The sequence below is a fragment of the Echinops telfairi genome, unplaced genomic scaffold (assembly GCF_000313985.2).
Source record: "Echinops telfairi isolate 266 unplaced genomic scaffold, ASM31398v2 ScPeMD7_1;HRSCAF=3_1, whole genome shotgun sequence".
Classification (NCBI taxonomy): Eukaryota; Metazoa; Chordata; class Mammalia; order Afrosoricida; family Tenrecidae; genus Echinops; species Echinops telfairi.
Genome location: NW_022103897.1, coordinates 5173379 through 5185604, shown reverse-complemented (window position 1 = coordinate 5185604; position 12226 = coordinate 5173379). Strand labels below are relative to the sequence as shown.

At 41.1% G+C, this 12226-nt stretch overlaps 1 protein-coding gene across 1 annotated transcript in view; it reads left to right on the top strand.

Annotated features, from left to right (window-relative positions):
- Window positions 1–12226, top strand: part of TLE1 (TLE family member 1, transcriptional corepressor) — a 118548-nt gene that overhangs the window by 50095 nt on the left and 56227 nt on the right. The window contains exons 7-8 of the mRNA XM_004713910.4: window positions 1087–1291; window positions 2020–2036. Coding sequence (XP_004713967.2) covers window positions 1087–1291; window positions 2020–2036 — 222 coding nt within the window. The remainder of the gene's footprint in view (window positions 1–1086; window positions 1292–2019; window positions 2037–12226) is intronic.

Genomic DNA, 12226 nt, shown 5'->3' with positions numbered 1-12226 from the left:
ATACTTCCTCGTAGTTCTTTGAGAATTGAAGTCAGTAAAGCAGACCCAAATAAATGCCAGTCTGCGTGGGATTGACATCTGGGTGTTGGTTCTTCCTTCTTTGTGAATTGTGTTAATTAAAGCTAATGGTTTTGTTTCTCTCATCAGACCACTGCTTAGTAGGCTAATAGAGAATACAAGGGTAGAGTGGAGTCACATACTAACTGAGCAGTACAAGTGGTTACTGTGCTGCCAAACAGGCTGAAGGGTCAAGTCCACCTATAGGTGTCTTAGAAGAGAGGCCTGGTGATTTGTTTTCCAAAAAACAATTCCTTGGAAACCCTGTGGAGCACAGTTGTACCCTTGACACACACATGGTGTTACCTTGAGTTGGTGTCCACTCAGTGGTACCACTGCTCCTGCTACTCTCATTGTCACTGAGTGGATTCTAGCTCACAGTGACCCTGTAGAACAGGATAGAACTGCCCCTATGGCTTTCTGAGACTAGAACTCATTAGGGGAGTACAGAGCCTCATCCTTGTCCCATGGAGTGGCCTGGTGATTTAGAATTTCCACTGTGTGACTATGATGGTAAATGAGAGTAATGTTGGGCTACTGTATTTTTCATTTGTACCCACCCCACCTCCATACATTTTTACCACTTGAACATCAGAATGAACCTTATATCTCACACTAAATCTCACGCATCATAGATTCAAACATACTTGATCTTATATTTGGCAGCACATAAAAATGGAATCAATATCTGAGCGCTTACTGATGTAGCCCTACTTGTTAAATGATAACCAGCTGCACTCATAACTGGGTGAGTTATGCCAGAACGTTACAGTGTAGGTATGGGGACAATACAAGGGGCAGATGGGGAGTAGTAGGTGAAAGAAGCTTTTGATGAACAGAAAGCACTAATCACTTGTTTTCTCCTTTCCCCCTTGTTTCTTCCTTCACTCCCTTTGTGTGTATGTTCAACCTGTTCTGCTGTCTCCTTCATTTCATGTCATGCCTACTTTACCTCCCGGATGCTGCTGCCACCACCATCACCATGTCCTTTTCCTCCTCCTCTTCTCCCACCACCACTGCCACCAACAGCAGCAGCAGTTACAAGCTCAGCACCTCTCTCATGGCCATGGACCCCCAGTACCCCTCACGCCTCACCCTTCGGGACTTCAGCCTCCTGGAATCCCGCCCCTCGGGGGCAGCGCTGGCCTCCTGGCGCTGTCCAGTGCCCTGAGTGGGCAGTCTCACTTGGCAATAAAAGATGACAAGAAGCATCATGATGCAGAGCACCACAGAGGTGAGAGGCCGGGCAAGCCAGATTAGGACTTGGTCCTAATACCTATACGGTGCTGCAGAATTGTGTGCATCACTACCGAGAGTCCCACCCTATACAGAAAGAGAACCGTGAGATAAGTGGAGCTGTAGCAAAGCTCTGCCACTGAAAAATGGTGCACATTTTCAGGGCTTGACGTGGTAATTTGTAGCTTCCCCGAACTCTTTAGTTTGCAGGCATCTTGACATCTTGGCAACAGTTTAGTTAATGCCAGTGGCCTGTACCATATTATGGAAAACTGTTAACTGCTTAATTGGGTAATTTTCAAAGAAAGTAATGTTGTTAAATGGGGCGAAATAAGAAGTTAAATTTGAAAGTGAATGTGTTCAAATGAAAGGTTTGATAATTGCATCTGTTACAACTTAGTTTCATAGGCTTTAATTCTAGTATGCATTAAATATTGGGCAAAATTGCACTTGACTAATTTTTTGAAGAAAAGTAATTTATTCTGTCAAGAAATAAAAAAAAATAGGCTTTGTGTATGGTTAAACTGTAAATCTTATGTTTACAAAATACTGTAATTTTCAGGAAATCACTGTATTAGGAATGTGCAATGACTTATATAAATAAAAGCCATTTTTAAAACAGTTTGGGGCTTGTGTTCTAATTATTCCCCCCTTTTTTTTATTTCTGTTCTTGCCTCTGTGTCTGAACGGGCATGTCTGTGCGTTTCTTGGTTACTTCGGGAGCAGACAGAGAACCGGGCACAGTAAGTACCCAAGCACCTGCTGCACAAAAACACGCGCTCTTTCCGGCAATGCTTTCTAAGAGCTCTGTCTTTAACCACAGGCACAGACACGTACTCTGCCTTTCGCCCGGATTTCTTGTCTCTTTCATTTTGGTATTACTGTTTATCTCCTTCTTTTCTTTTCTATATAACTTTTGTCAGATGAAGGCTTGGGCACAGATCCATTTGCTATGATTACTTGAGAATATACATTTGGATCTCTGTGTGTCCTCACCCCACTTAAAATTATGCTTATTGTTGCATTCCAAGTCCAGGTTGCCTGTCACTAAAGTGTGTGTGTGTGTGTGTGTGTGTGTGTGTGTGTGTGTGTGTGTAATTTTAGTTATGTTTTACAGGATAGAGGTTAAAATCCACATGTGAAATTATTTAGCATTGTGTTACTTCTACATAAACCACCCATTATCCATTTTAGTTGCTAGGTTTCCATATCCAGCTTTCTTTTCATAATTGTCCTTAGAATGTGAACCTGAACTTAAATTTATTTTAGACCAAAGAGCTGAGTATATGAACAAGCTCTTAAAATCAAGGAAATCCAATGGCTATCTATGGCTGTGTTCTTGTAGAACTCATCTTTGCACCAGCGGTAATCTTGCCCATTTTGCACCTGGCACCAACTGAATTTACCTCTCTCCACCAATTAGATGTATAGGATCTCCACATCTAAACTATACAGTGAACCCTCGTTTATCGCGGTTAATTGGTTCTAGACCCTACCGTGATAAATGAAATTCCGCGAAGTAGGATTCCTTATTTGTAAATCAAATATTTTCATAGTTAGAGCATAGGGGACATGAAAAAACACCCTTTAGTCACCATTACACTCGTATTACCCAATTTATTAAACGAAAAAGGGAAAATACAGTAAAACATTTTGGACGTTACAATTATCATTTATTATTTATTATATTATTTATGGCATCTAGTTTACAATATTACATATTTCACATACAGTATTATTATACATAGTTCTTACAAATACTGTAATCAATGGCATGCAACCTCCACGATTTTCTTGCCATCTTTGATCATATCCAAAAGTTTTACCTTTTCCTGGATGGTGAGCATCTTCCTCTGGCGCTTATTTTTATTGTCAGAAGGCTTAGAAGAAGCAGCTCGTTTAGGAGCCATCATAGGGCTTAGATAAAATTTCTTAAAAATCGCGAACAATTACAGTACACTGAACAAAAGCAAAAATGCATCTGATACGTAGCTCCGATACGTAGCGATGCAGACAGAAGCGTGTATAGTATGAGCCAATCAGTGGCAGTAATGACAGAGCAGGCGCTGTTACGCAAAAACTGCGATAGAGTGAAGCCGCGGAAGTCGAAGCGCGAAGTGGCGAGGGTTCACTGTATCTCTTTTATCTTAAATTATGACCATCTGAAATCTAATATGGTTATAAAAATGGACTATTTTGAAATTTTGTAGCATGTTACTTTGTTTGGAGAAGGGGAAAAAAAGGAGCTGATACCAAGGGCTCAAGTAGAAAGAAAATGTTTTGAAAATGATGATGGCAACATAGGTAAAAATGTGCTTGATACAATTGATGTGTGGATGGTTATAAGAGCTGTAAGAGCCCTCAACAAAGTGATTTTTTTTTTTAAATCAAACACTTAAAAAAGGTTTGGAGAAGATAAGCAAATGTTCAGTTAGAAAAGTTAAAAAGTTACCCCCCTCACCCCAGTTTTTCCCCTACTTCTTAGAACTGTTCCTATTTCTAAAATTCCATTTAAGGCAGGTCTTGTACTTCATGTAGCTGGATATGTTTGCAAGATTGGGTGATGCTTAAGTGGAAAGGGAGCAACGCCCCCACGCCCCCATTTGTACTAGATGTTTACTTTGGAAAATGTTGGCAGGGGAAGAGGGAGAAAAGAAAGTATAGCTGTTGTATTGATTATTTACTGTTGCTGTAACAGAAATAGTACAAGTGGGTGTCTTTAACTGATTTATTCTCCAAGTTTAGGAGCTAGGAGCCCAGACTCAGGGCCACCTTAGGGGGAATGTCTTCTCCATTGGCTCTTGAGGAAGGACATTGTGTCTTCAAGCTTCTCTTTTCTGGTTCTTTGAAATTTGCCACGTGTCATGGCATCTTTCCCCACCTTTCTGTCTGTTTAATTATTTTATTTATATATATCTCAAAAAAGAGTGACTCCTGATACAACTCACACTAATTATGTCTCATTAATATAACAAATCTCATCAAAAGGAATTATAACCACAGGCATAGAAGATAGGATTTACAACACATTTTCGAGGGACACAATTTAGTCCATAATTTTCTACCCGTTGGCCCCCTAAAATTCCTGTCCTTTCAACATATAAAACACATCATTCCCAAACTCGATGAAGCCCAAAATTTAACCTTCTGATTCATTTAAATTGAATATAGGAGAGACTCTAGGCATATCCTGGGTCAAAATTCCTCTTCATCTGTGAAGCTGAAATCTGGACAAGTCATAATGGCTCTTGAGATTTGAAAAGAATCCTTTGTTCTCTGAGACCCCCTTGGCTATGGTCCTGTCCTCTAGACTTTGGGAGTTGGCCATGCACTCTGGATTCTAAGTGGGGTCCCCTTCGCCCTGGCTTTGAACTCTGCTTTCCAGCCCCACTAGGACGGCACATCTGCTGTGGTGACCCCATTCTTCTAGTCCATTGGAGTGGTGGTTCCACCTCCTTGATTGTTACTGGCCTCATTCTTCTGTTCTTGGGCATGGCAGCCTTGACCCTCGGCTTTGGGCAGCAGTGCCATCCCCCAACCCCAGAATTGAATTGGTAAAGATCTGACATTGACACCTAGGAGGTTAGCCTCACCTCTTGACAGCCTGCTTTCCATGCTCCTCCCAAGAGTTCTGATCTCTGATCTGACCCAGTGATGGTCCTTTTCTCTGGGGACCACAGGTAGAGCTGCTGTGGCCGCTCACCTGCCTGGGAGATTTTGAAGTCTACTTCTTTCCTTCTGTTCTTTCTCTCAATTGGTGGGTTTTCTACTGTGGTCATGACCAGCTCCATTACTCATAAGCCTAATCTCTAACAAAAAATTATATAGCTACATCTTTGATGGACATTTTAGGACATAAGAACTTATTTTTACAATAGAACCTCCCAACTTTTAAAGCGCTTTTCTTTATACTTAAAATTTTAAGTCTATTTCTCATATGTAAGCAAGTAGAGGCCAACACAACTTCTTTAAGATCTTGTATCCTCTAAAATGAAAGAAGCTTTCTCTACAACTTTCCTTATACTTTTTATGAGTACCACTAATTGTCCTCCCTCCATCCACTTTACTATCTTCCCTCTGTGAGTAAAAAGATTGCTTACATTTTCAACCAGGCATACACATTTTTCATCCAGGAACACACATAGGACATCATTACATATACTCAGAAGTAGAGACATGTGGGAAGATAAATGCCTTTAATGGCGTCAGTGTACTTCAAACCACTGTTCATTGATGCTGTTGCCGTGTCAGAAGTAACTTCATAGTGACGTTTTACATAGAGATTTTGCTGAAACCCTCTGTACCTGTATCTTTTAGTATTTTTGTCTTTTGGGGTCTGTGAGTAAGGGCTTGTGACTTATATGCAGGGGCATTTCTTTTTCTGCTTTACATTTTGTGTGATGCTCAAGAAATACACCATGGCCAAAAGTGAAACTGGATTGAGGGCAACTATCACAGCATAAAACCCATCCCCATACAACGAAGGGCACTGAGAAAGAATGAAAGGGAAGGTGCCTGCCTCTTGGAATTCCACAGGCAGAAAACAGGCCAAAGGAACTGTATCTGTTGTCCTCCAAGAAAAGAAAAGGATCATTCTTGGAACAACGTGGAGATCAGTAGAACTGTGGGAAGGAGCCCCGGAAACTGGGCCTTATTGGTGCCAAAGGGTGGGATCAGGCTCTCCTAGGTTTCAAAGCCAGCTCTTCATCCACTGAATTCTGAAGGTTGGGGCTATCATTAAGGTATGTCAGAGGGATAGGGCCCCTGCCCCAAGCTGAGAATTGTAGCTGCCAGGTCAGAGACAAGAAATGGGACCTGTGGAGGCCAAGGGGATGATGGGGGACTACTTGTGGGCCAAAGATTGGGGCCACCCAAGGCAGAGGGAGCAGAGTTGCCACCTCAGTGGCCTGGAAGGGGAAATCGAAGTTCGGAATCCAGAGGGTGTAACCAGTACCAGGGTCTGGAGGACAGGGCCGTTGCCCAGATGATCTCCATCTCAGAGAACAGGGCTTTTAGTCTTCACCCTTGAGGACTAGACTTGGTTGATATCTTTATCCTTCCTTCTCCTCCTCCACTTTCTTCTATTTGTAATGGAAATGTCTACCTTCATGGTTGTTCCCCCCTTATAGTCGGGAAGTAGTTAATTTTACAGGTTCACAGATGAAGAGGACTCTTGCCTCCAGATAGAATATGTTTAATATTCTGCTCACATTTGAATTTGATGATTCCGAAGATAATATTTAGACTCGGAGTGGGTTTAAGAGTTTGGGGATGATGTGATGGGTTATAGGTGTTTTACGTGTGGGACAGACAATACATGTTTTTGTTTTTAGGTCCCAAAGGCTGGACTGTTATTGATTCGATTATGTTCTCCTCGTCTCTGCTTGTGGTTAATGAGCTGTGTTGGTGGAGTAAAGAGTTTGGCTGCTGGTTGAAACTGGCGGTTCCAGCCCAGCATAACAGCCTCCAAAGCGAGAAGGCTGGGGTAGTCTGCTTCTGTAAGGGTTCACAGCTGTGGAAAGCCGGCACAGGGCAGCTGTCCGCTGTCCTGTACGATGCTGATGAGCCAGACTGAGTGTGATGGCAGAGGGTTTGGTCTTTGTTTGTGTGTTCATGATTCTGTTCCCACTTGAGAGTGAGTTACTTTAAAGAGAGGTGATTATTGTAGTGCATGCCTTGAGTTAGTTTCAATATATAAAAGATAAAAGTAGATGGTTGGAAGAGAGATGTCAGGTCACAAGAAGAGTGCAAAAGGAGCAGAAGTTAGGAGATTAGGACATTCCTTCAGTACTGTCAGGAAATTTTCCCTAGAGTTAGCACCCTGGTTTTGGCTGCTAAACCTGAGAAAATAATTTTTTGTTTATTAAAGTTACCCCCTTGTGTTATTTTGGTTATATATATAGTGACACTACAAAACTACGGCAGTAGCCCTTCAAACTTTGTGTAGAACTGAATAGGGGAAGTAAGAGTAATGTTATGGTATTTACTGTTAATGCCAAAGTCACAATACTCATCTACTTCATAAATTATTTGAATTATGAAGGCCTAATTTTACTTGGGGCGGCTAACTGTAACTGCTAACTACTTCAAATCAACCAGCTGCACCAAGGGAGAGTTGCAGTCTCAGAAGCCCTGAAGAAAGTTGTAATCAACTCACTGGCTGGCAGTGGTTTGGAATCATAGTTGACAGCCCACAAAGTCAGTTGATGGCTTTGTACTGCTGTTAACTTCTCTCCCGCACTAAGGGGTCAAGGGGCAGTTGCTACAAGGCAGTGATTTTCATTCAAACTTCTTGTTCTCAGAACTTCTACTCTTACTTTTAAGCTACTGAGAACTCTAAGGGACTTGTATGTAGCTTAATATGTTTTGGTATTTACTCTATCAGAAACAAAATTTTAAAATAGTTGAAACAAGTTTTAAAGTTACATTTTGACAAATAACTTCATTAATGAAAAATAACTACTTCCACGCACCCTCCAAAGAGAAAGGTGGCCTTGTTTTATATGTTTACAAATCTGTTGAGTGTCTGCCTTTAAATGAAGAGATAGCTGGATTCTCACCTACATTTTTATTCACTCTGCTAGAATATGTTGTTTTTATTGAGACAAGTGCGGAAAATTCAACTTTGTAGAGATTTGTGGGGATCTTTCGGGCCCTTGAACCAAACTTTGAGAACCATTACAATAGTCTGAAATTCCCCCCAAACATCAGTGTTATTTCCCCCCTGTTCTTTCTATTTGATCTAATCATTTATGAAAAGGAGAAGACATGTCGGTACGGATGGATTTTATCTCTAAGCCTAAACTGTTAAAACTGTGTAGATGTAGTAAGTGCCTTATGGTAGTAAGATTGTCCAGTTGGTTAGTTTATGTGGTAGAAAAACAAGTGAAGCTTATTCCGGTCCAATTTTGTGTGAAAAACAAAGTACTGAGAAGAGAGTGAAAATACGGACACTTCTTTTTAAAGTTATTTGTTTCTGAAGGAGATGAATGGTACAGTAGCTATTTAGAGGCTTGTTTTGCCATTGATTGTGAATTGGTATTTACTACTGTTTTTCTAATGTGGAAGAAGCCCTGGTGGCACCGTGGTTACCTGTTTGGCTACTCACTGAAAGCTTGGTAGTGTGAACCCTTCCTCCTCCTCACGAGAGAGATTCGACATTCTGCTTCTATGAAGAGTTATGAGAAAACCCTGTGGAAGTAGTTCCACTCTGCCCTATGGGGGTCACTATGAGTCAGAATTGACTATGGCAACAGATGTTCTAATTCTCAAAACATTGTGTGTGTGTGTGTGTGTGTGTGTGCATACATATAAATATATATGGGTCTTTAAAAAGTTTGTAGGAAAATGGAATTAAAGTACTTTAAAAAGAAAGTCCACTTATCAGTACTCTCAGCAAATGGGTATGAAATTATCTAACAAAGTATCCAGTATTAGTAAAAAAAAATTCTAGGAAAACATTTTTTAGAGAATTCAATTAATTTCACAATGAATTACATTAACTATAGGCTGAAAGGGATGTTATTTTAATGTGTATTTAGAAACAAGGTAAATGATAATTATTTGTATGGCTCTAAGATACAGTTACATGATAGAAAATATGCTATTTACTATGAGTCAAGGATTCTTTCAAGCCCTGGATCTACTTACTGCCATTTTACAATGATCCCTTTTAATGTCCCAGTTAAATATTTATTAAAATGACTAAAAAGCATTGAAACACCTAGCCCAGGTGATCACTATTTAGAACAGGTGGAGAAGGCAGAAGACTTGACTACAGTCTAGGGTGCACCTCAGAGCAGATCGTCTGTAAACTTAGTCTTGGATCACTGTGGGTTTCAGAAGGTCTTTGAACTCCTGAAATTCATGCAGTGTGTCTGCTCTTATGTGTAATTGCAGGGAAAGACCATGATTAAATGTCTCAAAAGGGGTTTCTTTTCGTAATTAATCATTTTATTGGGGCCTCTTACAGATATTATAAAAATCCATAATTCAAGCATGATTGTACAATTGCTTCCACCATCAGTTTCAAAACATTTTCTTTCTTGAATTCTTTGATACCAGTTCCCCTTTATCCCCGCCCTCCCTCCCTTCCCCTACAGTCCAGGAACCCTTATCATTATATTATTGTTATCATCATTATTATTTGATGTATCTTACATTATCCAATGTATCTGTTCACCTACAATTCTGTATTCTTTCCCTTCTAGTGGGGTTATATAGTCATTGTGATGACTATATATACTGCTTTACGTATTGACATGACAAAAATCAAAGCAGCGGATGGTCCTTAAGTAGCCTCTGACACATTTCCCATCCACCCCCACCTCCCAAAGTACAAAAAGGATGATTATTATAAGTACCTTTGTAGGAGTTCTAAAGAAAAATCTCTAGTAAGTTGAGATAGAGCCCCACTGGTGCAGTGCAAGGCTGCTAAATGCAAGGCTATGGGTTCAAAGTCACTACCCGCTCCAAGGAACAAAGATAAGGCCTATAGAACAGAGTAGAGCTTAGGGGTTCAGAGACCAAGCCACAGGAGCAGACAGCCTTATCTTTGTTCCTTGGAGCCCCCCACCCACTTCCTGTACTGTCAGGGAATCATTATTCCCAATACTGTTTCTGAAGGGCTATCTATCTTGTCTTCCATGCATCAAACAATATTAATTATACAAATGAACATACACAGGTCTAACACAATTAATGAGGTAAAATAATGACCATAATATTAAAGAACGGGAGAGGATAGTTAAGTGTTTCCATGAGTGCTATACTGCACCCTGATATATTATCTCTTCTATGTTGTCCTTCTGTGAGGGACTGTCCAATTGTCTTACAAGTGGGTTTAGGGTCCCCACTTTTTTCTATACTCCTTCACATCAATTTGACTGCTTGTCTTTTAAATTTCTGATACTGCTTCCCGTCGACACCCTCATGATCACACAGGTTGGTGTGCTTCTTCCGTGTGGACTTTCTTGCTTCCCTGCTAGATGGTCACTTGTTTAACTTTCCAAAGGGATTTCTTATTGAGATAAGTTAAGCACTATTCATCTGCCTTAGATCCCAGATGGTTCAGCAGCGTCATTTTATCAGTAAGACAAATTTACAGAGCTTAGATACTTTTTAGGTAACAGCAGCCAAGATACCTTTTTGAGAGATTATTCACTTTTTATTCCAGTAACTGACTTCTAATATTCTAACCAACTACCAGAAAGTCAGTTCTGATTCTTAGCAGCCCTATAGAACAGAGTAGAGCTTAGGGGTTCAGAGACCAAGCCACAGGAGCAGACAGCCTTATCTTTGTTCCTTGGAGCGGGTAGTGACTTTGAACCCATAGCCTTGCATTTAGCAGCCTTGCACTGCACCAATGGGGCTCTATCTCAACTTACTAGAGATTATTCTTTAGAACTCCTACAAAGGTACTTATAATAATCATCCCCTTTTGTACTTTGGGGGGTGGGGGTGGATGGGAAATGTGTCAGAGGCTACTTAAGGACCATCCGCTGCTTTGATTTTTGTCATATCAATACGTAAGCAGTATAGAATGGAAGAGAGGGCATAAGGAGCGTAATTAATTGTTGGTCTTTTTCTGAAGTGAAAGGGAATGTGTCTTATGGTTTGGAATTGCAGCAGAGGAAGATGAGAGTGGGGATGGGTGAGGATAAAGAAAAAAGTACCCTGGTTTTGGACAGACTGGAGTAGGTCCCTAGCTGCATACGTGATGAACCTTTTTACCTTTTGGAACCCGCCCAGGCTTAGTGCTTATCAGTAAACTGTGGGAACAGTGGCTGCCTCTCGGGGTCAGGGTCAAGAGATCGAAAGGCGAGAGACACAGAATAGCGGGTTGTGCTCTCTCTTCCTTCAGAAGAGCCAGGCAACAATAAAGTGAAGGCACTGTTAGTCACACTCCAGGTTAATGGCTGGGGATTTCCTCTCCTTTCTAAAATAGGAATTCTGTGAGTCCCGTGGGCCCTGTAACAAGGTGGTGGTTACTGGTATTTCTCTGTATGCTGGGAAATTGTCCCCAGGCTTTTATTAACTTCATCCCTCTTACGATATTCAAATTATTAGTTGAAGGCAAAATGAAAAGAGATGTTACTGCCTGAATCATGTGGATGAGTTCATCTTGACCTGATGTGTCTCACGGAATTGCCAAGAATAATGGGTAAAACAAGATTACGTCACTCCAATTCTAATTTTAGGACACAGTGGAGAACAGTGTTTTCTTACCCATTGCCTCAGGGTGTTTTTATTTCAGCGTAGACAGCAAATGGACTCACTGCCACTGCGTCAGTTCTGACTAATAGCATCCCTGCAGACAGTAGGATTGACCCTTTGTGTTTCCCCAGGCTGTCCATTTTTATAGCAGCAGAAAGCCTCAACTTTCTCCCATGGAGTACCAGGTGGGTTTGAACTGCTGACCTTGTGGTTAGTAGCCTAATGCGTAATCCACTGCTTCTCCAGGGCTCCTTGGGGCATATATATACAGGTACATTCTTCTGTAGTGATCTTCTCTGTGGGAAATTAACATCACTCCCATGGAATTCACCGTATAATTGAGGCCTGCCTGCCACCGCCTAAGAGGTCAGCTGTTACCTCATCATGACTGCAGTTAAAAGAGCATCTTTATGCAAAAACAAACTGAAAAGCTTCTGAAACCCTCTGGAGCCTTTACTTTGTGTTCAGTTATTAGAAAACTCGATTCCCAGCCTCTTGGTGGGCTATATTTGTTTTGCTGACACTGTAATCATTTTTATCATTCCCTCTCTGGAACACAGGTCAACCCCAAGCTCTGTGCCTCTTCCTTGTGACCAGTGACCGATTGCTGTGGAGTTGATTGTGGCTCAGGGTGACCCCCAGGCATGCCAGGGGAGAGACTTGGGCTCCATAAGAAGTATTTGATGACTGCCTTTTTTTGTGTTGGAATTAGATCACC